Source organism: Tamandua tetradactyla, chromosome 6 (genome assembly GCF_023851605.1).
Source record: "Tamandua tetradactyla isolate mTamTet1 chromosome 6, mTamTet1.pri, whole genome shotgun sequence".
In the NCBI taxonomy this organism is placed as follows: domain Eukaryota; kingdom Metazoa; phylum Chordata; class Mammalia; order Pilosa; family Myrmecophagidae; genus Tamandua; species Tamandua tetradactyla.
Window position 1 is genome coordinate 159,209 of NC_135332.1, and position 26,150 is coordinate 185,358.

General features: G+C 60.7%; 2 protein-coding genes and 1 long non-coding RNA gene across 8 annotated transcripts in view; 1 reads left to right on the forward strand and 2 right to left on the reverse strand.

Annotated features, from left to right (window-relative positions):
* Positions 1–6,210, reverse strand: part of MAP2K3 (mitogen-activated protein kinase kinase 3) — a 40,955-nt gene extending 34,745 nt beyond the window's left edge. Inside the window, exon 1 of one of the 3 annotated variants that reach the window (XM_077163326.1) lies at positions 6,145–6,210. In XM_077163326.1, coding sequence (XP_077019441.1) covers positions 6,145–6,187 — 43 coding nt within the window. In that variant the 5' untranslated portion in view covers positions 6,188–6,210. Of the gene's footprint in view, positions 1–1,143; positions 1,276–1,820; positions 1,855–6,144 lie in introns of those variants that run through there. The other 2 variants (XM_077163325.1, XM_077163324.1) reach the window with 2 other exon arrangements.
* Positions 1–26,150, forward strand: NATD1 (N-acetyltransferase domain containing 1). 4 transcript variants are annotated; one of them, XM_077163330.1, is made up of 4 exons: positions 1,519–1,672; positions 20,759–20,877; positions 23,440–24,044; positions 24,307–26,150. In XM_077163330.1, exons 3-4 carry the CDS (start codon positions 23,886–23,888, stop codon positions 24,421–24,423), a joined length of 276 nt encoding a protein of 91 aa, XP_077019445.1. In that variant the 5' UTR covers positions 1,519–1,672; positions 20,759–20,877; positions 23,440–23,885; the 3' UTR covers positions 24,424–26,150. The 4 variants fall into 4 exon arrangements, with proteins under 4 accessions (XP_077019443.1, XP_077019445.1, XP_077019444.1 ...); XM_077163328.1 differs by lacking the exons at positions 1,519–1,672; positions 24,307–26,150 and adding an exon at positions 1–209 and having other exon boundaries at positions 23,440–23,975; XM_077163329.1 differs by lacking the exon at positions 24,307–26,150 and having other exon boundaries at positions 23,440–23,975.
* LOC143686902 (uncharacterized) lies at positions 21,721–23,780 on the reverse strand. The gene is made up of 3 exons (XR_013177286.1): positions 23,404–23,780; positions 22,796–22,831; positions 21,721–21,792 (listed from the first exon to the last, which is right to left on the reverse strand). It is a non-coding gene; the product is annotated as an uncharacterized LOC143686902 (long non-coding RNA).

A 26,150-nucleotide genomic window follows, 5' to 3' on the forward strand; every position in this document is an offset into this window, starting at 1 on the left:
CCGTCCGCCACCGGCCCACACCCTCTGGGACCCCACGCGGCCTCCCGCCCGACCATGCCGTGAGGCCTGCCAGGCCGAAGCTCTTCCACAAGGACACCACCACACTCCAAGCCGCGGGCTCTGCCGAGCAGCTCATGGCAGCACCCATGTTTTTAAAAGCATTCCGTACCCGTGAGCTCACGTCACACTCGTGATGCGCACGCAAGAAGGTATGATTACGCCCGCTTTACAGATGGGGAAACTGAGGCCCAAGGGTGGTAAAGGGGCTTGCTGGGCCGAGGCGGCCCCTCCCCACAGCCGCGCCCGGTGTGGAGCCCTCTCATACCACCCCGCCTGCCCAGACTCTGACATGCCCAAAACATCCTTTCCTGTAACTGCGGGAAAAAAAATCCCCTTTCGCCTTCCAGGTTCCGTGCCCCCCCACCTCCCCATGACAAGTCCTGCCGCCGCCACAGCCGCCGGCTCACAGACCACTTCCAAAAACGCCCGGCGGGGACCCAGGACCGGGGGCGGCCGGACAGGCCGCAGTACGGACCCAAGCCCTGGACAGGGGTTGGAGGCCCTGGGCCCGCGAAGGACCGGGAAGAGAGTGCGCGGCCGGCGGGGGGACACCACCGTCTCCCGAAGGGACAGGCAAGCTTCCCGGCCGCGGCTGCAGAACGGAGCGCGGGGTCTGCGGAGACGCCCCACGCAGGGCAGCCGCAGATGCGGCAAAGTGGGCTCCAAACTGGTGGGCTGGGGCGAGCTGAGGCGCCCAGACCCCAGGACGGGGGAGTCCAGCGAGTTCCCCAGCAAGGGCGCAGACGAGGTAGGGGTCCGAGTTCGACTAGCCCGGAGACAGTCTGGGGCCCGCGGCGGGAGTCGACGGGGGTCACTGGGGGTCAGTGGGCCACCCGGCTCCTCCTGGCCCAGCCTGGGGGGCAGCGTGAGGCTCCCTCCCCACGCGCGCGGGGGCATCGAAACGAGGTGTCGGCCCGGGAGGCCTCGGCCAGGCAGCGGCCCCGCGGCCTCCGGGGGTCCGAGTGAGGTCGCAGGCTGGGCGGGGGCGGCCGGGGCGAGGCAGAGCAGGTCAGCCAGAGGGCAGGCCCGACCCCGGAAGGGCTCGCCGGCAGGCCCAGCCGGGCTCAAGCCGGGCGCTCGTACCTTTGGACGCGGGCACGCCGGCGGGGGTGCTGGAGGCGGGTGGCTCCATGGCGCGGGGAGCCGGCGGCGGGACTAAGCCAGGGGGCGGCGGGCTCGAGCGGCGCGGCGCGGGCTCATGGCTGCGGGCGAGCGGCCGGGCGCGGCGGCAGCGAGGCGGGGCGCGGGCAGCGCGGGAGTCAGACTGGGCAGCGCAGCGCGCCGGGCCCGACGGCGCCCGCCCCCGGCCCCGCCCCGCGCGCCGATTGGCCCGCCTGCCCCCGGGGCCCGCCCAGAAGCAGGACCCGCCCACTGCCCGTCAAGTCCGCCTCCCGCCGGGAAGCCCGGGCCCCTTCAGGCCCCGCCCCCGCCCGCATGCATCAGACCCCGCCCCGGGTCGGGGCCTCAGCGCGCGCCCCCATTTGCCCGCAACCCCAGTGGAGGCCGTACGTGGGCTGGCCCGGGGTGTGTGACCTGGAAAAGCTCTGAGAGGCCCCGGAGCATCGGGCGAGCCCCACAGGGACAGACGAAAGTGCCCCTGCGATGAACTCAGGTCAGACCCCGACTTCCCCCCTTCCCGGGGCGGGGGGCAAGACTGGGGACGACCCTGCGCCTCGGCCGCTGGCCAGGCCGGTCCACGTGCGCTGGCCGTGCTGTAGATGCCCGCGGGGTGGGTGCGGAGGCCCTGCCCGAGGTCTCACCCTGGCGTTCCCTGGACATTGGGTCAGCGCCGCTAAGACAGAGCATTCCCTCTGCGGCATTCCCCGAGCCTCTGTGCTCTGCAGCCCCTGGCCAGGCTGGAGTCGGGATCAATGACTCAGATGGAGAGTGAGGGGGGCTGGCTGTGGGCCCATCCGGGGCCTCCTTGGGGAGGGAGCAGATGCCATGACCCGTCGGTGGCACAGGGGCTGACCTCTGTAAAACAAGATGATCCCAGCGCCTTGCCCACACAGCTGTGAAAGAACCAGAGCAGATAAGGGGTGAGTGAGCCTTATAATTATCACCATTTGCTTCCTGCATCTCTTGCTCACCCTTTCCAGGCAGTGGGATGGAAAGTCATGAGATCTGGACTCAGACGGCACAGCTTCAAATCCCAAAGACCTTGGATGAGTCCCTGAGCAGGTCCGTGCCTCTGTTTACTTGTCTGTGCCATGGGGCGTTGAGGCCTTCCTGAAAGCATCCCATGCTTGGAAGTGCCTGCCTCAGAGGCCTGCTTGGCACGCACGCAGGCATGCACACACACACACATGCCCAGGAAATGTGAATTCATAACGACCTCCTACAGGAAGACACCCCGGCTTTACCACTCCTGGGTGTCCAAGTGGCCCAAAGCCCTCTGTCCCAAATGGACCAAGTGAGCCTGGCCTAGTCGTTTCACCTCATGGTCTTCTGTCCATCCCCTGGAAAATGGGCACCTGTGCGGCTCTCTTCCCACCAGGCATCAAACCTGGTCCGTTGGAGTTTCTTGGGACCAGCCCTGCCGGCCACTCTCTCCCCCTTGTCCACTCTGCTCCTTGGCATGTCCTAGGGCATGTGCAAGGTCCATGCCTAGAACATATCCTGCCCTCCTCCCGGGGCTCTGGGGGCTTCATCTCACGTAGCCCAAGTCACGTGACCCTCCCAGCCCTGTTCCAGTCTCTGCACAGCCCTGGCCACCAGTGCCTCACTTGCCGGCTCTGTTTGACTCCCACATCCCTCTAGAACATCTGCCCTCCTCTGCCCATCTCATTCCCACTGCAGAGCCCAAGGCTAGGCACAGAGCAGGTGCTGAAAGCTGGGGAATGGACACAGGGAGGACGGACAGAACACACAGACACCATCCAGGGACTCTTGTCCCACCCCCAGCCCCCACATGAATCAGATACAGCCCTGGCCTTCACAGAGTTAATGCATTAGTCAGGGAGCCTGACACATGGCTCAAGAATCACAAAACTCCATGTGGGGTGCTATAAATAGACACATGAGCAAAGCCCAGGAAGGTGCCACAACCCCAGCTGGGTGGGGTCAGGGAAGGCTCCTTGGAGGAGGTGACTTTGAGACCAGCCTTTTCAGGACCGTAGGAGCTTGCCAGGCCCAGAAGCAAGGGTAGGCACCTCTGAGGGTCTGCAAAGGGCAAGCTGGGAGGCATGAATGCCAAGAGCTGAGTGAGGGCCAGGCAGGGTTCATGAGCATCAGGCCAGGTCAGGCGGGCCAGGGGAGCTTCTAGTCTCCTCTTCCAGCACGGTTGACTGTGGCTGGGGTCTCGACAACCACTGGAAACCAGAAACTCCAGAGGGGCATTTGAAGTGGGTCCAAGTGGCCTCCTGCACTGAGGTCTAGAAAAATCCCAAACACCCCTCTCTATATCTGCAGGGAAAGTAAGACTCAGGAAGGGAGGGTGTGTGACCTAAGTCAGGACGTGGCGGCACCTGCGGTGACAGAGGGCTAGAGCGAGAAGATGGCCAAACCTGGATCCCGGCAGCTCAGTTATTCCTTTGGCCACCCATTCATTCGTTCATTCCGCATATATTTGCTGTGGGCCTGGCACTGCGGGTAGGCAGTGAGACACCACTTCCTGCCCTCTGGGAGGTGCGCTCTGGTGGGTGAGGCCGACAAGCAACATACACAAGTTAAATGACAGTGTCAGATGGTGGTGAGGACTTTGGAGGAAATTAGGGGTTGGGGGTTGTGCCGGGGCTTGGGGGCTCAGGAAAGGCCTCCCTGGAAGGTAAAGGTTAAGCAGCGATTCCCCCTGTGTGTGTGTGTGTGTGTTGGGGGGCAATAAGGTGCCTGGGGGTGGGGCATCCCAGCAAAGGAAAGGCCGGTGCAAAGGGCCTGCGGCGGGAGCAGGGCTACTTGCTCGGGAATGGCAGAGCCCAGCACGCTGCGGGGGCAGGCGACGGGACCCCGTCTCACCTCTCGGTCCCCCTTGCATACGTGTTCACTCACACCCCTTCCCCACGCGTGCCAGCCCACGCGCCCCAATGACACGCGCGCGCACTCACCCACACAGGGCTGCACGCGCGTGCTCAGGCTTGCCGAGTGGCCGCCCTGGCGCGCGCACGCTCCCATGCGCACGAGCCGGCCCCGCCTCCGCGGGCGGCGCCTCCACGGCGCCCTCTGGCCACCAGGCTCGGCACTGCGGGCGGCCCCCCAATCCCGCGGCTGGACCCACCCCGTCAGGCCCCTGCCTGACCTGCCCTGACCTCAGCCCGCCTCCGGGCCGTACACACCGCACGAAGAGAGTACTGCCCACAGCGCTGACTGTTCACCCCTGCCATGGCGTCTGGGGGAGAAACTTCCAGCACTTTGTCCTTCACCCTCGGGGCCCCCCCAACCTCCGCAGACGTCCACCCGAGGCGGCCCCAACCCCGCCCGTCCTGCCCCCAGCCCGCCCCCGAGCCCCCACACCCCAGCCTTTGCTTGCATGGGCGGTTCCCTCCTCTGGAAATGCCCCTCCCTGCCGCCACTTGAAGGCCTGATTCCAAGGTCAGAAGTGGGGGCTCCCTGACACCCTGCGTTCATCGCCTCTTGGTCACCCTCTCGATCAGCGCCCACCCGCCCGGCGGCCCCCCCCCCCCGTTAGACGCCCCCCCCCGAAAGCAGGGGCTGCTGCTGGCTCCCCCACCCGGGCTGGAGGTGGCACTTTGTCCCCAGGAGCTTGGGGGCAAATGGGAGCCTTTTGTCAGGGGGCCGCGTGGAGGGCAAAGGCGGGAGGGCCGAGGGACAGCAGTGTACCTGCTTCACTCAGCCGGACCGCGCTCTAAAGCCTAAGGTTGCAGCCACAGGGGTCAGGATCATGTCATTGGAAGCAGCAGGGGCCACCTCTAAAGCCCCCACTAGGCGCTGATCCCCTCGCGGGCCCCGTGACTGCTGCATGGGGCACTGCGTCACCCTGAATCAGCTGTGGAATGGAGGAAAACATGGAACCACCCTGCTGCTGCCCATCCTATAATTATTTCCGTGTAACATGAGGAAAAGGAAGCTCATAGAAGGTGCCGGAACCTGTCCAAGGCCAGGCATACTGAGGCAGAAGCACCTAAGCAAACTCCAGCCTACGGGGCTGAAGACTCGGCCTCCCTTGCCTCCGCCTTCTAAGCGGCCTTGAAAGATGGGGAAACCTCTCATCTGAGCAACACAAGTCACCTTCAAGCTCACTCAGCCACTTTCCGGGAAAACGTCGGCTCTTTGCTCTGACAGCCCTGTGTCCCGCCCATCTGGGGCTCCCTGGGGTGACAGACCCCCTGAGGCTGCCCCCTGCTGGACAGTTACAGGCCAGGAGCAGAACTCCCCTGCTGCTGGAATCCTCCAGAATGTCTCTGGGTGTGGCGAGGCAGGGACAGGCATGGGCCAGTGCCCATTGCAGGTTAGGGCCTGTGTGAGTAACTGGATGCTCAGTCTGCAAGGCAGGTGGGCTTAGACCTGTACTCTACAGGTGAGGAAACTGAGGCCCAGGGCTTCGGGCAGCTCTGGCCAGGGCCTAATGTCAACAATTTGGGAGCAGATTTTAAACCCAGAAACCAATAACCGCCTCCAGCATATCAGGCATGTTTGCAGGAGGCCAGTGGAGTTATCTCATAGCCAGGTGCACGGGGAGGTGTCCTAACCCCACATCGTGGCCAGGAAGTACCGTGAACACTGACGCAGCACCTGGCCCAGGTATGCAGCCAGGAGGAGAAGACCTGCAGTCAGCTCAGTGGAGCACCTGGCCCCAGCTCCGTCCCAGCGCTGCTGCAGAGGGGTGCCCGCTGGTCCAAGGGGTGCCCTCTGGTCTTGAGGGGTGCCGGATACTGCCAGCCCAGCTCCTCCACAGTGCAGCTGAGGGGACTTGGGCCAACCATTTGCCATCGCATCTGTCCTCACTAGCGCATCCACCCCCACGCCTGGCCCAACCCCGACCCGACAGGTGTCTCACCTCTCACCTAGCAGGTCATCCTAGGAAGATACTGGCCATCGCCAGTTTCTCCCTTAAGTTCTGCTAGATTTACCTGGTGAGCTGCCAGGCCCCAATCCTGCCCGTTCAGCAACAATTTCCCAAGCACCCACCTGAGCCTGGTGTGATGCTGAGCACTGAGGAAATGGTGAACATGCCCTGGAAGTGCCCCTGATTGCACAGAGCAAACGGTCTGGGGAGGCAGAGAGAGAGAGGGCAAATACAGTAGTGAAAGTAAATATACAAGATAATTCCCAAGAGTGAAAAGGGTTATGGACACAAATAAAGCAGGGCGAAGTGGCAGAGACGCATGAGGTGGCAGTCAGGGGGTGGCTCTGTCAAGCCAGGGTGGTCAGGGAGGCCTTCCTGGCAGAGGTGTCACATGAGCTCAGGCTGGAGAATGACAGAGAGACAGCAGGGTACCCCTCCTTCCCAAAACCATACCCCAGTGACCATGGGACAAGGCAGAGAGCAGGAACAGCAGTGACAGGGACCACAGCCATCTACAAAGTTTTGGACGCTGGAAGTATTGAGTACATTTTGCTTTGCAGCCTGCAGCTCCAGCAGGTGGGAGGTGTCACACCCGGCAAGACCAGGGGCCTCAAAGGGTGAGGTGCGGGTGGTGCTGGAGCCAGAGGCTGTCCGAGTTTGTCCAAAGGGCCTGCGGACTCCAGCAGGGAGGACCCCTGAGCCCTCAGCATGACAGGCCAAGACTACAAGGCAACTATTAACTCCCGGAAAAACAAATAGTACAAACCAGATGATGCCGTCAGAACCCACACCGCAGCTCAGCTGGAACAATATTTACATAACCATGACACTGTAAGCACCAAACATGGATCTGTGCAAAAACTGCAATGACGCAAAGCCAGCAGCTCGCAGGGAGAAGTGCAGGGACATAGGGAGTGAAACCCTCATCTTCCGAGGCAGGAAGCTGCTGGGCAATGTCTATGATTGAAAAAGAAGTGGAAGGAAAAGCAGTAGCAGGATAAGCGCGTGATGGGGAAACAGGGAGGAAAGGGCCCAAGGCGGGAGCGGGTTTCGCTGAAGCAACGGGTGGGCTGCTCGCTGTGGCCATCTCCCCTCCTAATGGAGGGGTTGGGCTTCATGGCGCTGCACGACTGGTGAGGCCGCGTGCAAGTACTGCCATGATGTAAGGGACAGTCAAGGAGGAGGAAGGCGCTAGGTGGGGGGCAATGTGGCAGGGGTTGGCAGGTGCTGCAGGAGATGCTGGAAGGTCTCGGGTCGCGCTGGGACCACCCACACAGGGCCGAGTGGAAGGCGGCGCCATCCTGTGCCGGGGTGTCTCTGCCGACCCTGTGTCCACACTGCCCACCGAGGCCCACCCCCCAAGCTTCTGTTCAAAGTCTCAGGGCCGCTGCCTGATTGACTGAGCAGGTCACGTGCCCACCCACCCCCACCTCACCCCCGCTGCAGTAGACAAGGTCAAGTCTGGCCATTTCCACTGTCGGGGCTGGAGGCCCAGGTGCCTGTGAAGTGGGGGGAGAAGCTTGGGGTCTGCTGAGGGATGGGGGCCTGGGGCCCTGCCTGGGCCACCTCTGCCTGTCTGGACTCTGTCCACTGTGCAGTCACTCCCCCCGGGCCTTAGTTGGGGACATGCCACACTAGCTCCCCAAGACAGCCCTGGACACCTGGGATCAAGGCCTGGAGAGGCAGCTCGTAGTAGAACTTTGTACAGGACCCCCCCAGTCCCGTCTCCCTGAGTGGTTGTGGTGTCACCGAAATAAGGGGAGGGGGCAGCACCCACAGGCCAAATGTCAAGTCCAAGAGCTGTCCCCGCCCCAAGGCACGGCCAGGTACCCAGGCCTTGGCCAAGGCCCCCAAGGCGGCGCTGGGACACAGTTTGTGAAACAGAGGCGTGCCAGGGGGCTTCCTCGAGGCCAGCAGCTCCTAGAGGCAGGAGCCTGGGTGGTCCCTGCACCCTGGACTCAGGGAAAGGCCTGGCCCTGCCAGCCCAGCCTTGCTGCAGAGCCACCCGCCTGCCAAATGCCCCATTTGCGACTCCTCCCCACATCGAGCTGTCTCACCTGTATGAAAGGCCGGGGAGCCACCTGTTTGGGGAACGTGCCCCCAAACTGCTGGGTGGGAAGGATTTGCTCCTGGTGGGGAAGCAGGTGAGGAGCTCCGATCCCCCCAGGGGCCACAATGGCTGGACGGAAGCCGCTGGCACCTGCGGAGCAGATCCCTCTTGCTGCCTGGCCCAGAGGCGATTGCTGCTGTTTCGTACTCGGGGACCTGAGAGCCAAGAACAGAGGCCGGCATCAGGGTGGGCCGTGTGCAGCGCCCACCCACCTGTGCTCTGAGTTCAGGTCACTCAGGTGGCCACGAGTTGCGCTGCTGGCTTCAGGGTGCAGGGGAAGGGCAGGTGGACGCTGGCTTCACTCTGGGGCCCGGTGGCCCTTGCGCAGTCCCCAAGGCTGGCCCAAGGTGGTGGCCTCCCTCTTGCCCACTGGCTCCGGCCGTCAGGACCACAGGCTCCCGGGTCAGAAACACACCAGCACGCCAAGGTTGCAGCTTTGGGGCCCTGTGAGGACAGAGCAAATGGGGTTCTTCTTCCGGGCTCTTCCTGCCACCAAGCTTTTCTGCAAGAAGCATGTTATTATTTTTAATGTGCATTATTTTAATATAGTACCATTCTCAGTTATGATAATTAATTGTCATCTCTTAATATAATTGATATCATATTTTAATATGTTAAGATAAATGCAATATCATAATTGTTTTTAATGTGTCTGTTCAGATTAAGCCTGCCTCTTTCATGCAGCCCTCCGGGATTACTCAGGCTGCCACCCTCCCAGGACATCAGCACCAGAGCAGAGTAACTAACATCCAGTGGCCCAAAACCCCACACTCAAATGGTCTGTGGCATGGTTTGAGGGGGCCAGGGCACCCCACAGGTCACAGAGAATGTTTCCTGATTGTAAAGCAGCCCCGCAGGTCTGTGCTGGGGACAGGAAGAAGGACCAGAGACCCGGAGAGTCCCCGAGTCCCGGTGCCACGCCCCTGCCGCTGCGGCCCAGCGCCCTGTCTCAGTGGCAGATAGCCACTGGCCTCGTGACACCTGGGGCCCTTCGCTCGGCCGCGCCACCCCGGGCAGCGGGGAGCTCAGGGGAGGGGCGGCCCCACAGTGCTGGAGGACCCGTATGGGGTGGGGGGAAGGAGAGGAGAGCCGCATCTGTGAAATGCAGTGCGGGCCCTCCAAGGAGGTGCAGCTGCCCCGGGACGCGCCCATCCACGCCACTTGACCCCGCATTGCCAGTCCCACGGGAGGGCTTGGGTGGCGTCCAGCGTGCAGGCCCAGGGCACGACAGTCCGGGATTCAAGTCCTGCTCCGCCACTCGCATGTTGTGACTTAGAACCTTTGAGCCTCCGTTTCCTGGTCTGTAAAATGGGCACCGCTGCCCCCACTCCCACCCCACGCAAGGTGGCTCGGGCCTGCGCTGCCCCTCGGCAGTTTCCAGAGGACGCCCGTGGGGGGCGTGAGGGCGATGGAGGCGCCGGGGAGGAGGATGGGGCCCTAGGGGCCGTGTCGCCTCTGGGAGCTTCTGAGTCAGGCCCGGGGGGTGCTGGGGAGGCTCTGGGGGCCACTGGGGAGCCCTGGGGGGTGCTGGGCAGGGGGAGGCGTGGGGAAGGCCGCGTGGTTCCCAGTGCAAAAGGGGGTGGGGGTGGGGGTGGGAGGGGCCTGGCTGTGGGCTGGGCCATGGCTAGTCAGGCAGGCTGAGGCCGGGGGCGGGGCCACATCCCCCCACCCCCCCACCCCCACCCCAGCCAGCTGTTTGCTCTGATAAGTGGCCGCCACAAACCACACCCAGCACCGAATAGATTCCAGGGCTCAGGTGGGGCCTGGGGCTCCCCTGGGGCATCTGCCCTGTCAGGCACCAAGATGGCCTGGGGGCAGGTGCCACCACTAGCGCTGGACGGGGGGCCAAGGACTCATCCCTCCCTCCACGACCAAACGAGCTGAGACATAACCAGGATAATACCACAACAAGGCACCACTTGTGGCGCTTTTATGACACCCTAAACCCTGAGGCAGCCCTGGGAGAGAATATCTGCAAAACACCCACCTGATGAAGGGCTTGTACTCAGGATGTGCAAGGAATTCTCACCACGCAGTAACAAGAAAACAACCCAGTAAAAACTATGGAAGATTTGAACAGATACTTCCCCAAAGAAGGTATATAGGTGGCAAATGGGCACATGAAAAGATGTTCAAAGTCATTAGCCATTAGGGGAATATAATTAAAGACACACTACATCTATTAGAATGGCTGAAATTAAAAAGACAGACAACCCGAGTGCTGGTGGGAACGTAAAACGGTGCATTCTGCAGTTAGACATACACCTACCATTTGACCTGGCCATTGCACTCCCAAGATAAATGAAAGCTTATGTTTACTCAAAAACTCTGTGTGGATGCGAAGAGCAGGTTTTTGCATAATAGCTAAAACCTAAAAGAACCCAAATGTCTATGAACTTGTGAATAGATAAACGAGCTGGTATGTTCATAGATGGAATACTACTCTGCAATAGAAAGGAACGAACTTAAACCCATAACTCTTGTAATAAAAATAAAATAAAAGACGTGTGCCCTCATGAAAAACAAAAACAAAAGAGGAACCCGCCACTGACGCCTGCAATAACCTGTACAGATCTCAAGAGCACAGTGCTGAGCAGAGGACCCCGGGTTACAAAAAGCTGCATTCGCTCCAATCCCTTTATATGACATTTTGGAAAAGGCAAAACTGGAGCGACACAAAAACACATCAGTGCTTGCCAGGCGGCTGGGGGTGGGAGTGGGGTGGGGATGGGGGGGTGACGGGAGGGGATTTATTGCCAAGGGACAGGAGGGAAAGTTGGAGGTAAAGGAAAAGTTTATTTTCACTATAGGGGGCAGGTACAAATGACAAAAATACATTTGTCAAAATCCCCCAAACTGTGCACTTGGAGGAGTGGATTTTATTGTAGGTAAATTGTATCTCATTAAAGTAGGGGCAGGGGGAAATCCAGTCAATGAAGGGAAAAAATAGGGGCCACCAAAGGGAAACTGAGGCTCAGAAGGGCAGTGTGGGGGTTCTGGGGCCAGGCAGGAGGTCCATGGTAGAGCTAGGGTTTTGCTGCACTGAGATCTGCACTCTCACCCTCTGGGCTCTGTCCTGTGCTGGCTATGTGCCTCAGTTTCCCATTCAGTTAAATGGACGGGGATGGAAAAGATCCAGGCCCCGCCAGGCAAGTGAACAGATCCAGACCCACATACTGGGGCGGCTACGGGAGGCCACGCGGTGGCCTGATCCGGCTTGGCTGGGGTTGGGGAAAGCTTGTGGTGGACATTTGAACTGGGCTTCAGTGAATGTATAGGAGTTTATCGACAGGGTAATGGGGAGAAGGACATTCCAGATAAGGGATGAGAACATTCCAAACATCTTCCCCGTTGACCTACCTCTAGCTGCCTGAAGTTCCACCGTTAGTGTGTTTTTCCTTGGGGCGAAAGCAACCCTGACAGCAGGGCGCACACAGGAACCCATAGGAGACTGGGGGGGGGGGGTCGGGTAAGGGACCCCGTTACCAATCCCTGGCACAGGTTGGTGGGTCTGAGGCTGGGGAAGGAGGCTCCACAGGTCCGCCTGGGTGAGGCACAACAGTGGGAGATTCTGCGATTCTGGGGGCTGTGGGGACAGAGGCACCCTATGTGTGCAGGGCAGTGGCGGGGGGTGTGTGCATTTTCTCACATGTCACCTTGTTCACTCCCTACCCCGATGCCAGACTCAGAGTATGCCTGCTCCCATTTTCCAGAGGAGGTAAGGTACAGCTCAGAGAGGTTAAATCACCCAGGGCCACACAGCAAGCTGGTAGCCGATCCCGGCTAGTGGACTCTGTTCCCAGTGTTCTTGCCCCGGGGACAGAGAGAACATGAGGCCTGAGGACCACCTTCCTTTCCCTGGGCCTCAGTTTACACCCCTGTCAGATGGGGGCCATGGGGGAACCACCCTCGGAGAGCACTGCTGGGGGAGAGTCTCATAGAAAAAGGTGGGAATGACCCTGCACCCTCACCCACCCACGCGAAGGTCGCTCTCAGGCCAAATAAGGAACGCAGTTACAAGACACTCCCTCCTCCTCTCTGGGCCTCAGTTTCCCCATCTTGGAGCACTGAGAGTGGGGGGCTGGTGTAAATGACAGGTGGCAAACTGGAGCCCTTTCTATCACCACAGGTTTCGTTTCACCCACGTGGTTGCTTTCGATTTTCCTTCCCCCCAGATTTTCTATCTGAAAAATTGCAAGCACACAGGAAGTTGAAAGTGCAATCGTGCCCACCACAGCCCACAACCAGGGCTGGCCAGAGGTCAACCTCTGCCACTTTTGCTGTCTCTCTCCCTCAGAACTACGCACATTGTTTTCTGGATCACTCAAGAATAAGTTACTTAAGACCTCCAGCACGCATCTCCTGAAATAAAGGCGTTCTCCTGCAGACCACCATCTGAGGGTCCCACTGAGAAAATGAGCTGCCCTTCCCCAAACGTCGGAATCGCAGCCCCTGTCCCCCGCGTCTTCACTCACCCCCTCTCTTCCCCTTCCGCTCCCCCAACCATCTCACAGCTAGTTGCAGACACACATAGTTGTTGTTTTCTAATCAGTTGCCATCATTTAAAACTCAGGAGATCTCACTTTGTTATTTCCAGCCCCTATTGAAAAATCAGGACTAGCACCAGGCTGGCTGGGCAGTGGCGCTCCCTCTCGCCCACGGCCCAGACTTCCTCCCTCACGGCCAGGCCTGCGGGGATGGGGGGGCCCACCTGGCTCTCCTCAGTGCAGTCCGAGGCTGTCTGAGCCTTGGGGGGGCATCTGAGGCCGCCCTCAGGGCTTGGAGCCGCTTGTCCTCTGCTCAGGCTGTCCTTACCTTATGAGTCAGGGGGGACGCTGGTGCCAGCCCCACGCAGCTCGGGTGGCGACACCGAGGAGACCCTGGAAAAGATGATTTAAATTGTGTGTGGGTGTAGAAAAGCTTCATGAAGGCAGGGGGTTTTGACTTCTTCCCCACAGAGCCCCCAGAATCCAGAACATGTGGAGGTGGCTCAGTGAGCACTGGGCGAATGAGTGACTGAATGAGAGAACGGGCAGTGGTGGGCTGTGGAGGGAATTTATGAAAGACTTTTTCATGTTGTTTCTGTGGATTCTGAAAGTTTCAAATGAGCAGCCCTGGTGTTTCTGATCAGGGGAGAAAAACAGTAAGGATGGTGTTAAAAAGCCAATAGTAGGTGGGCAATGGTGGCGTAATGGCAGAGTTCTCGCCTGCCATGCCAGAACCCCGAGTTTGAGTCTCGGAGCCTGCCCATGCCAAAAAGAAAAGCCAGCACAAGTCTCCGTTTTGGGGGGTCTGAGGGGTCGATGGGCCCCTGGGTGGGGCTCCCGGGTGGGGCTGGACCAGCCTGAGGTCCCGCGGCAGAGGAGGAGTGGCCAGACCTGCCCGGGTCTCAGTTCCCAGCAGCAGGACCCCTGGCCACCCCCTGAGGCTATTCACAGCCCTTGGCTCCATTTTACAGATGAGGAAACTGAGGCCCAGTGTGTAGAGCTAGAAGGCCAGGAGCAGACAGACTCAGGTTCAAATCCTTCACTCTCATGGGGCCCGCCTCATGGAGTGTCAGCGTCCCCCTTCCTAAAACTGGGCAGTGAGGACTGAGCCAAGCCAGGGGCCTTGGCACCTGGTGGGTGCGCCAGGCAGTGGTAGCAGCCAAGGCTGGCATCGATGTCTCTGTGAGCAATCCCGGCTGTCTCCCTGGAGTCGGCATCCCGGGGCCTCCCGACCTGGGCACTGGTGACCCCAGTTTAACCTCTTGGCCCCACATGAGGGGGTGCAGGAGCCTGAGCATTGTGGGTGCTCAGGAGCCTCTGGGGTGCTCTGCAGACATGCCACTGTGGGGAAAGAGTGGGAGGTGCTGGACTTGAGTCTGGCCATCCCTGGCCAGCTGTGTGACCCCAGCTAGACTTAAGGTGCTCTGTGAAAGGCCGTCACAGCAGCGCCGTGCTTGCAGCGAGTTGGGGAGGACTGAGGCGCTGGGCACAGAAACATCAGCCTCTGTCCTGCCTGCCTGGCCTGGGTTCTCCGGCCCCACCCCCATGCCCTGGACAAAGGGGTCCGGAAACACCCAGGCCATTGCATCGGTTCAGTGGAACCCGACTCAGCAATAGAGAAACTAGGACGTTTCTCCAGCGCAGGAGGCCAAGCAAAAGCGGCCAGAGGTGAAAGGTCAGGCACAGCTTGCTTTCCCACCTAAGGCATTCCAGAGATGCAGGGCTGGAGAAACAGGAAACAGCCCCAGGGGGCCGGGGCGGGGGGAGGGGGGCCGCGGGGAGTTGGGGGAGGGGAGTGATAACGCTACTTTATAACTCTTGCTGCGGCTACCAGACTGTATACATTTGCCAAATTCTGCAGAACTGTGCAGGGAAAGGACTTTTTTACTGTTGTAAATGATGCTTCAACTTTTTTTAAATGGGGAAAGAAACCCTCAGCCACGCTGGGCAACTTCGTTTTACCATCTCTCTGCTTACAGGTGTTTGACGTTTTCCACAATTGGAAAAAGAACACAACTAAGACCCCATCTGTCCTCTACCCGCCCGTGAGCCTGGTGCCTTTGCGTCCCCTCAGCCTGCCCCCGGGCCTGTGGGTGGCTGCACCCCCACCTGCAATGCTCTTCCCCCACGGCCAGGTTGGGGAGGGCTGTCCTTCCCCTGGGGGCACCACACACGCCTTGCCTGGCTCCGGCTCCCTCCAGGAACCTGTGGGCACCTCGCAGCATCTGCTTTCTCCCTTCACTGGGGCATAAGCCAGGGCGGGCAGTCTGGTCTGTTTTGTTCACTGTTGTGTCCCCCTGGTGGTCAGTATTTGTTTAGTGAATTGATGACTGTCTCCTCGTGGGGCCCACTTGGGCCCATCGCCCCAGGACTGTTGGGAATCAGCCTTGTTGTCTACCGCAGGAGCCGGGGGCCGGGGAGCATGTCCACTCAGCAGCCCTTCCCCAAGGTCCCCCCGGCACCTGCCGGCACCAGGGGCCACTGACAGGGCACATCACTCACCTAAGCAAACATTAACTGTTCACTTTATTCTTTGATTGCTCTGCTGCATGGTTCCAGAAAGGACGTTTGCAAGGTTCAAACCCCCCAACAAGTGAAGAGACATTTAGAAGCAGGAGAGTGGGAAGGAAGCCAAATGCAGGGGTGTCCTGAGTGGTAAGGCCGGGCGGTCTAGGAATCTCCCCTTAACCAAGACTGGCTGGGAAGAGAGACGCTGACTATATTTCAGCATCATGCAAGACGTGCCTTCAGAGAAGAGCTCTTCTGGAGGAGGTGAGGTTTGGGCGACAGTGCGTGCACATCCAGAAGTGGAAACAGCACGACCTGCTTCAGGGAATTCCCAGGAATGTGCCTGCCCCCTCCCACTCCTGTTCTTTGGAAACAGGGAAGTCACCAGAGATGCGCACGAGGTCATGCCTTCCTTCTTCAGGACTGCAGCCAGCCTGGACTCAGCTGAGATCAAGACTCTGACCCCAGGATCCTTTTCTGTCTCCAGGTTTGCAGTGACTCACTATCCCAGCCTTGTTTTGTAGCCAAACTCCCTGATACAACACACTCTTGTAAAATAAAAATTATCTGCTAGGAAAGGATCTTGTCAATAAGTAGATCTGACAAACAACTCTCAGGTAAATCACATGAAGAACTCCAGTAAATAAATTTTAAAAATTTATGGGCGAAATACTCAGGCAGGCGCTTCTGGGAAGCAGATATTTCAGTGGCCAAGGAGCACCTGAAAAGCTGCTTAACATCATCAGTCATCAGGGAAATACAAATTAAGGCCAAACGAAATACCACCTCATGCTCACCAGAATGGCTAAAATTAAAAACACTGACATCACCAAAAATGTTGGTAAGCATGCAGCGCAAATAAAACTCAAACTGCTGATAAAAGCATAAAATGCCATAACCACTTTGAGAAAAGATCTGAAAGTTTCTGATAAAATTAAACATACACTGACTCTAAGACCCAGCAACCCACTTCTGGCATGTACCCAAGTCTGATACGAAAAAACCGAAAACAACTCAAATTGTCCATCAACAGGTACACTGATAGACTGTGGTAGTCACACGCAATGGAATACTGTTCAGCAATGAAAAAGACACAAGGGCCAATGGGGTAAATCTCATAGGTAAAATGTTGAACCAAAGACCTGGGGGCTGAAAGTGCATCTCAGTCCATGAAATATGAAAAAGCAAACTAGTCTGGTGCCAGAAGTCAGAGCTGGTGGCCCACAAGTGTTCCGTGTCTCGCTTTGGGGGGTGGTTACGCAGTGTGAGCCTCAAGCTGGCAGCTCAGTTTACTAAGTACTGAAGATAACCACACACCGGTCCCCTGTGCCAGTGGGAACCCGGCCAGCCTCAGAGGGAGGCGTTTGGGTCTATGGCTGCGCCCTGGGGAGGTGGGCAAGTTTCCTTTAAAAAAAAAATCTGCTTCTGAGAGTGCTGTGTCCCTGAGCAAATCCCACCCCTCTCTGTTTCTCAGTTTCCCCATCTGCGGGGTGGGTGGATCCAGGGATCCCCCAGGCTTCTTCCTGCCCCCTGCCCCCTAGGGGAGAGGTGGAACTTCTCCCCGGCCGTCCCTGGGGTGCTTCGGCACTTCCAATCCCACTGCTGGCGGTGAGGGTTTTCACCACGGCGCAGTGAGTACTTAGAGGGGCTTCCTGTGTGCGGCAGCTAGGCACAGGCCGTGCACACAGCAAGTGCTTCCTAAATGGTGCCTGATGCGATCACTGGGATCTTTTTGAGAAGGGGTCCGCGGGGAGCCACCCAGGGGCTGGTGGGTACAACGCAGACCAAGAGGTCGGCCCAGCGCCTGTTTTGTTTGGGGCAGGTAAGTGAGGGGACGCGGGCAGCGAGGCGTGCGGCTCCTTTAAGAGTCGAATGGAATGTATCAAAACAAAACGGCCGCGTGCCCACTGGCTGCGCGCGGGCACGTGACCTCACAGCTGATTTCCTGGCTCCCCCCTCTTCTTCTTTTTTTTTTTTTTTGTTAGTGCCGCCGCCGAGTGTCAGTCTCCGCGCCGCCGCCTGCGGTCTTCGCTCCCGGCTCCTGGTTCGCCTCGCTCCCGCCGCGCGCGCCCTCCGCGCCACAGCCCGCGCCCGCCGCCCGCGCGCGGGTCCCCTCGGCCCGGGTCCGAGACGCTGCCGCCCGCCGCGATGGCGCACTCGGCGGCTGCGGGCCCGCTCGGCGTCCTGGAGCCGGGCTGCCCCATCCGCGTCGAGCACGACCGCCGGCGCCGCCAGTTCTCCGTGCGCCTCAACGGTAACATGCCGCCGGCCCCCGCCTTTTGTCTGCGCGCGGCGGCGGCTCCGAGACCGCCCTCCAGCCGGGGCGCCCGCGTCCCCAGCCCCCCGCAGCCCCCGCGCGCCCAGGACCCCACGTCCCCCTCCCGTGGCCAGGCCCCCTTGCCCCCAGCGCCCCCGGCACCCCGCGCCGCCCTGACCCCGCCGTGCGCCCCCCGGCCGCGACCCGGGCCCTGGCCCTGCGAGCGCGCGCGGGGCGCCGCTGGGTGTCCCTAGTCGCGGCCGGGACTCCAGACCCGGGCCCCGGGGACTGGACTGCGGGGTCAGATCGGGGCGGCCGGACCCGGCTGGGGGAGAACTTCCCCGGAGCAGAGCTCAGTGCCGGGACCCCGGAAGCAGAGTTCAGTGCTGGGACCCGGGGCGCAGAGCGAGGCGGGGGGGGGGGCGCCGGGGGGAGAAAGAGCGGGAGCCTGGCTGAGCGGGGCCCCTGTCGCCGTGGGGACCCGCACCTGCTCCGGCCGGGCTGCCGTCAGGTGTTGGGCACCGGGTAAGGGCCACGCTGGAGGTCCTGGCCGGGAGGACAGCCGCGACTGCCCCTTCCCGGCCACTCCCCCCCACTGGCTGTTAAGTTGTCTGGTTGTGCTCGGGAACCTTCGTGTCCAGGAAGTTGGACGGATACTGCGGGTGGGCCTGGGGCTGACGGGGAGGGGGTAGCTTTAGATCTTGCCAAGTTGCCTCCCATCTGTGTGCTTCAGTTTCTCCCTGGGAGGGCTGAGGGGCCCTAACCAACTGTGGGTGTGTCCGAGTGTGTCCAAGCTGTGAGGGCCTTGGGCCACTGAGCCCATTTCCCAGATTGGAAAACCGAGGCCCAGGCCGGGGACGCTGCTGGTGCCTTGGGGCAGGGCTGGGGGAGGATCCTGCTGGCCTGACTCTAAACTGGGCTTGTCCCCACCTGCATGTGGACAGGCAGGAGAGGCCTGGGGGAGCAAGTTTTCTCAGGGCAGCCTGGTGGACAGGGACTCACAGCCTTCCTGGGGCATTTCCCATGAGTGGATGAGGGTCAGAGGCCAGAGAGGGACGTGAGGGCCAGTCAGATGTAAGGTTCAGTCTGGGGCTGGGGTTTAGCCAGATCTGGGGTTCAATTCCAGGGCTCGAACCCCAGGCCCTGCAGCCCAGTTCTTCCGCCAGGCGTGGCCTGGCTGGGCTGAGCCTCTTTCCTGGAGTTCCAGAGGCCACTGCTTCCCCTGGGGGCTCAGGGAGCCCTTTAGATCCAAAAAAAAAAACAGAAAGAAAAGGGGTTTGTAGGGTCTTTCCCCCTTCTTTCTCTTCCAAATGGATGCAACCAAAGGGCACCCCAACATAGACCCCAGCAGCTAAATTTCTAAACTTGCAGCCCTTCCCAGCCGATGGCTGACTACAAGCGTGGACAAGGGGAGACCCCAACAAGCCCGGGGAGCCCCGGACAGGATGCTGCCCACCTGGCCTGTCAGGTGGCCTGGCCAGCCTGGGGCCAGCTGTGAATCTGGGGCAGGGGCGAGGAGGGTAGACATCTGGGCCTAGCCCTGCCCTCGCCCTCAAGGCTGGCCTGACCGAGCCCGGTATGGGTGGGAACCCCGGAGCCCCCAGGAGCAGCAGCCTGGGCCTGGCTGGCAGGTGTGGTGAATGCCCAGGGCCACCTGTGGCCAAGGTTAGGCTGATGATGCAGCAAGCTCCAGTTCTGGGTGAGCAGAGAGGCTTTAACAGCTGCACTTATTAACCACTTGCTGTGTCCTCGGCACTGCGCACATGGATCCCTTGCTGCATCCTTGTGGTCACATTGGGGAGAGGTTTGGGGTGGGGGGAACTTCTCATCCCACTTTACAGATGAGGAGACCGAGGCAAGGAGAGAGCTGCCTGAGGTCAAGTGGAAGACCTGGGGTTCTCCTGCAAATGTTTTTTGAGCACCGCTTGTATGCCAAGCACTGTTCTAGGTGCTGGGGACCCAGCAGTGACCAGGACAGAGCCTCTGACGGCCTAGAGGCAAGATGAACCCTGAACAGACAAGTCGATGGTGGATATAGTAGAAAGCAAGGGCTCTAGTGAGAAATGAAGCCAGGGAGAAGGCAGGGGTGGGTCCCCTGGCAGGTGGCATCCAGTGACAATCTCAGGGAGACAGGGGAGGTTGCCCCCCATGTGGGTGGGGGGAGGATGTCAGCACAGCACACAGCATGCATAGGCCCTGTGGTGCCTGGTGTGTGTTTGAAGAGGCAGGGAGGCCCAAGGGGCTGAGGGGTGGGGGAGGCAGCGGGAGGGCCGCGGGCTGAGGAGGTGGGCTCTCTGGACCAGTGCAGCAGGCCCAGCTTCCGCGCCCCTGGCTTGTATTAGCAGCACTTTATAGACCAGGAGCTCCCACCCCTTCACCTCTCTGCCCGCCCCCCTCCCCGCCCCCTTGCTCAGTCCACTCAGCCGCCCAGCCTCCTTGCTGCCCCTCAGCACACCAGGATCTCTCCTGCCTCAGGGCCTTTGCCTGGCCCTTCCGCCTGCCTGGGGAGACCGGGTCTCCAGATATACCAGGGCCGACGCTCCCCCCCACCATGGTTCTGTGCTAACACCCCCTCGCCTGAGGCCTCGGCCCAGTGCCCCTGCCCCTCCCGGGCTTCTTTTGTCTCCGGCTGCAGCAGCCTCCCATTCACTGCTTTTCTTGTTTGTCGGCCCCCCGTGGGGCAGGGCTCCTTGCTTGGCTCCCGGGCCTGTGTGCCCGGCATTTGAAGCACTGTCTGGCATACAGTAGGAGCTCGGCAACATTTGTTGAATGAATGAATGGGTGGATGAATGAATGATGGGTAGCTAAAAACTTTGGTTGGAGCGACTGCAGTTAAACTCCAGGAGTTAAAAACCCTCCCATCACAGAGTGAGTTTCGGGGGTGGGCTGGGCTCCGGGCAGGCCGGCAGGGTACAGACTCGCACTCCGCCTCCTTCGCGGCCCAGCGTGGTTTCCTCCTTGACTTTGGCCCATTGTCCTCGGATCTTCTGCCCTGAGGGGGCCGGCGGTAGACCTGGCGCCTCCTGCCCCAGCCCCGCTCACCTCCTGAGGCTCAGGTTTCACCCTGGGCTGGTGGAGCCCTGCTGGGTCTCCTGGAGCTCAGGGAAGGGGCTCAGCAGGCCGGGAGCCCTAATAATAGCAAGGCCCGTGGGCTGCACACACCTGCACGCTGCTCCTGGCGCTCTGCAGAGAGTTGCTCCTTGGACCCTCCCCGCAGCCCTAGAGGAACGGAGAAGGAGCCCCACCCTTTACAGCCGAGAAACTGAGGCACACAGAGGTTGACTCGAGTGCCCAAGGTTACTCACTCCGGGCCCTCTTGGGGCGGTCGGGCCTGCAGGACCCCGCAGCCTCACCCTGTGTCCTCTGCTCCCCAGGGTGTCACGACCGCGCCATCCTGCTCTACGAGTACGTGGGCAAGCGGATCGTGGACCTGCAGCACACGGAGGTCCCCGACGCCTACCGCGGGCGCGGCATCGCCAAGCATCTCGCCAAGGTAGGGCAGACGCGCCGGGGCCGTGACGGGGACCCCTCGCTGTCTGCTGCCGGCCAAGGCCGGACTGAGTGCCCACCTCACCAGCGTGTTGTGGCAGCAGAGCGGGCCGTGGAGGGGGGCAGTGCAGTGCCCACCCCGGCCCCCGTGGGGCTGGTGGCCATGCTGGGGGCCTTCTCCCAGCGCCCCCTCTGGAAGCTCCCACAGATTTAGATCCAAGGGGAGGAGATACTCCGTAAATGCTTGTTGAATGAATGCGTGAATGACCGAGTACTTGGCTCCACCCCACTGCAGAATCTCCTCCCCCTCCAGCCCCCGGAGCACTGTGAACCCCAGGCTGTCCGCCTCGAGAGGGGAACTGCAGCAGGGGGCTCAGAATGGCCGTAGGCCCTGCCGGGTGGGACTGTTCTCTGGACTTAGCTGCCCAGGAGCTGGGGCTGGGGGGAGCGGGGGTGCCCTTGAGGTTTCCCCGTCCACCTCCTCTTCCACCAGTCCTCACTCCTCAGCGCCCTGCAGGCGTGCGAGCTGCCTTCCTGCTGTGCTCATTTTGGTGCTTCTGGGGCAGGCTTGGGCTGATGGCGCATTTGCCTGTCTTGGGGTGGGAGGTTTGTCTGGGAGAGGCAGAGATCCTCCTTCCCTCCCTGCATGGGTGTGGTGTGTGTGTGTGTGTGTGTATGTGTGTGTAGCTGAGGAGTTATCGCTGGATCCCACAACAAGGGACAGGCTCAGGAAAGGACCCTGCGAAGTGGGGAAACTCCTCCTTCACCTGGAGAGCCTCCAGGGACCTCTGCCCCCAGCTGCGCAGTGGCCCAACCCAAAGGTGAGGCTAGGTCAACCCCAAGCCCTGCCCAGTCCCTGCGGCCCAGGCACTTACCTGGAGGCCCCTGTAGGCACCTTCCTGGGGCTTCGGTGCTGTCTCTGCAAAAATGGGGGAATGAGATTGTTGGACTGGAGCCTGTCAGTAGCTGGTCTTCCCAGTGCAGGTGAGATGCATAAAGGGCCTGCGTTGAAGGCAGTGGAACTAGAGAGACCGGCTCGTGAGAGGGTCACGCAGGTACCTTCGGAAAGGCCACCTGCTTTTCCCTCTGCCTGGCCTCCCCCCCAGGCTGTCCTGCACCGTGTCCTGGCACACATCAGTGAAGCCCCAGCGCTGTGAGGCCCCTGCCAGGCCAGATGGGCTGTGAAGACGGCTCAGGTGTGCTCGCTGCTCTCAAGGCTGCTGAGCTCGTTGGAGGGAAACAGGCCACAGCTGCAGACCACGCAGGCCACTCTCCACCCCTCCCCATCCCACTTCTGGGGACATTTGCCTTAAGGGCCCAGGGGCAGAGTGCTGCTGTGCTGGGACCAGAGGGCAGTCCGGGGGCCGCGGGAGCCCATGGGACCCCCGACCCAGGCTGGGGGAGCTGCCAGCATGGAGGCCTGACCCTGCAGATGCTCAGAGCTTCCCGGCCACCCAAGGGAGCAGCCTCCTAGGAGCCTTGCGCAGGGTCTCGGGGCCCAGTCCTGCCTCTGGGCTTCCTCGCCATGTGGCCTTGGACAGTTTACCAAGCCACTCTGCCTCCCAAATACAAAATGTGGGTGGTCATAGCGCCAGCTCCTTCTTGGTCTTGTCGGGAGAGTAAGATGTGGCAGAGGCCAGCTGGGGCGTGTGTCCTCACGCTCTCTTCCCCGGTCCTCTGAGCCCCCCTATCTTGGCCTGAAATTCCAGCCTCTCTGTCCCTTCTTCCCCTGGATTCTCGTATCTGGAATATTCTGCTAGAGCAGGGCCACTCAAACTACCTGTGGTGAAGAGCCAACTTTTTTTTTTTTAATTGTCAATTGACTGCAGATTGATATTTTTGTAAAATGCAATAAAAATTAATTTCTAGAAAAAGGAAATGAGAAGGGTGGTGTGACGGTGGCTCAGTGGCAGAGTTCTCACCTGCCATACCAGAGACCCGGGTTTGATTCCTGGTACCTGCCCATGCAAAAAAAAAAGAGAGAGAGAGAAAATATCTCATCAAAGACAGGCCCATTTTTTTGTAAGGTAAAATTTATGGAACATAAAATAAAGCCATATATTTAAAGGTGTGAACTCTGGGCATTCACATTGTTTTAGAGAAGTTATGGGTTTACAGAGCAAGCATGCAAAAATACAAAGATCCCATATACCACCTTATTATCAACAGCTTGCCTTGGTATGGTATATTTGTTAAAATTGATGAAAGCACAGTTTTGTAAGTGTACTAATAACTATAGTCCATGGTTTAACTTAGAGTTCGCTGTGTTGTACAGTTCCATGGCTTTTTTTAAAAAAATTTATTCTAGTGCAGTATATAGAACCTAACATTTCCCATTTTAACCACATTCAAATATGTCATTCAGAGCCGTTGATTACACTCACCGTCCATTACCAAAACTCTTCCGTCGTCCCAGATAGAAGCTATGTATAGTTTAAGCCTCCGTCCCTGTTCCCTCCCCAACTCTGTCGCCTAGTAAACTGGGTTGTAGATTCTGCCTCTGTGTTTACTTATTCTGATTCTTTCATACCTGCGAGATCGCTAGTGCAGGGCTTATGTTCCTCAGCATGGTGTCCCCAGGCTCTCCGTGTTGGCGCGGGGCTCAGAAGAACTTCATCCCTTTTACTGCTGGATCCTCTCCCACTGTGTGTATGTAACACGTTGTTGTTCGTCTCTTCGCGGGTTGGCAGGCACCTGGGTTGTTTCTATCCTCTGGCAATTGTGAATAACACTGCTGTCAGCATCAGTGTGCAAATGTCTACATCGGCGTGCGAGTGCCTGCTCGCGTCCCGCTTCCAGCTCTCCCGGCACAGCCGGGTAGCAGGACGGCAGCGGCGAGGGCAGCTCTGAGCCCGGCTTCCTGGGGGCCCATCCCGCAGCAGGCTGGGTGCGGGTTCCCCAGCACTTGTGTTTTCTGCTTTCCTCACAGAGGCCACCTGGTCCCCGCAAAACGGGTCTCATTGTGCTGTGATTTGCCTATCCCTGGTGGCTGGTGATGCTAAGCAGCTTTTCATGGGGCGCCCCGGGGGTGGGACTGGGACCCTCCTCATCTTAATGTGGGGGCACCTGCAGTCTCCCAGGGGTGGAGGTGGCCTCAGGTCCGGGGCAGTGAGGAACCGCCGTCGGGGCTCCTGGCCCAGCTCGGCCTCCAAGGACAGAGTTCTCCGAAGTGTGAGTGCAGCGGGCGCTGGTAGATGCCGTCTCCCCCCAGAGGTACCTTCCCCGCCGCTCCGAGAGCCGCGCCTGGCAGGGACATGGTCACCGTCCACCGCCCTGGGGGACCTGGGAGGGGCATCGGAGCTGGGGGGGGCGGGAGCTGCACACCTGCTGGCCAGGAACCAGAGCCCCCTTCTCAGTCGAAAGGGCGTGGGGCGCTGGGAGGGGCCCGGCTGGCTGTGCGGGCCACTGACCGCTGCTCCCTCTCGGCCCCCAGGCTGCGCTGGACTTCGTGGTGGAGGAGGACCTGAGGGCGCATCTCACCTGCTGGTATGTCCAGAAGTACGTGAAGGAGAACCCGCTGCCGCAGTACCTGGAGCGCCTGCAGCCGTAGCCCTGGCCCAGCCACCCTTCGGACTTTTCCGCTGACCTTTCCCAGCAGCCACCTGCGCTCAGGAAACCCTGTCCCCGCGGGGACCAGACGCAGATATTTTTTAAGGATGTTCTCGGTGGCGTATCCCCATGTGGGCTCCGCTGGGCTTTGGCCAAGGTCACTCCCCTGCAGCCTGTCCTCCGGCCCAGCTTGCCTCCCCCGCATGGGGACGGATGGCCGCGGGTGGCCAGCCGAGGAGTGCTGACCCCGGGGCAGGCGAACGGCAGTTCCGCCAAGGAGCAGTAAGGGAGGTGCCACAGGGCGGGTGGGTCACCCCAGACCCTGCTGCCACCAATGCCCCCCTCCCCTCTCAGGGCCTCAGTGGAGGCTGCGTGTGGGGAGGTGGGTGTGCACCCCTCGGACCCCACTCCCGGGTCCCCTTCGCCCTTGTCTACAGGAATTCCTACCCCCCCCCATTCCATCTTCCCCCACCACCGGGGCTGCTGCGGGTCCCTGCACCTCTCTGCTGCCATCTGGGGGGCTTTTGGAGAGGCTGCTGAGGGGCTGGGGGAGGAGGGAGGGAGCACAAGCATCCCCCAAACCATGTTGGCCCCCAAAGGGGAGACGGCGTCTCTGCCACTGGGGTGGGGGATCACCCCCAAGCCTGCCCCTCAAGGCTAGTCTGGGATGCATTGGGCCCCCTCTGCTCTGGGGAGCTCTGCCTTTCTGGGGGTCCCGACCCACCCCACAATGGCCCACTCCATCCCTGCCTGTAGTGGGAGAGGAGGGGGAACCTGCAGCCAGGGTCCCTTTGGGGCTGCGGGTCCCTCAGCCAGGCCCCCTCCTCAGGTGGTGGTTGCCTGGTAAAACCCTTTTGTCCCACGGCATCCCTTCTCACCCCCCAGCCTTGGCACCCAGGCGTCCCCCTCCTTCCGTCACAGCCGAGGGGACACCCCCAGCTCCTTGCGCCGCTTCCCCAGCAGAGGGGACACCGCCCCCCACCCACCCCCAGCCCTGCCAGCATCCCCTTAGAGTGTCAGCAGGACACCTCCTGGGAGTGGCACCCAGGGTGAGGGGGCAGGAGTCTGGGTGTGCTAGGGGCGGCATGCAGGAAGTGGTGGCAGCTGCTGTGTGTCCCCCCTCAAGCTTGGGGGCCCCTGCCTGGTGTGGTCGAAGAGGCTGGAAGGGTCAGCCCAGGGTCTGCACCTTCGCCCCACCTAAACTGCTGGGGGCAGCCAGAGGTCCCCTCCCTGTGCCCAAGTCCGTCCTGGGATCTTGTCCTGGGAACTGCGTCCCCCCAGGTAGCCCTGCCTGGCCCTGCCCGGCCTCAGCCCGGCGTGCTCGCACCTAGTACTTGAAGTGGGGCCCAGGCCGTGTCCCCGAGGTCCGCGGTGGGACCCGCCCTTCCCCCTGGGCTGCCTTAAAGTACCACCGCCCACCCCCGCAGGGGCCACAGCCTTGGCACCCCCACCCAGGCGCGTCTGGGGAGGGGAATGTCAGCCCCGCCCGCCTGGCCCCCGCTGGCACCACACCGCCCCCCCAATCAGGAACTCCCCCCGGCCCCCCCCCCCCAGCCCTGCGCCCCGCATCTCCCTGTGGGTTTGTCTCCTGGCCCCGTCAAAACCGGTGGGGGCTCACGTGCCTTTCCTGCTCAGGGCCCCGGGCGGCGCCGCAATAAAACTGTGGCCCCGGGACCTGGCTCCAGGCTGCTCTGTCCTGACGAGGCCGCGCTGCCCGAGGCTGCCGTG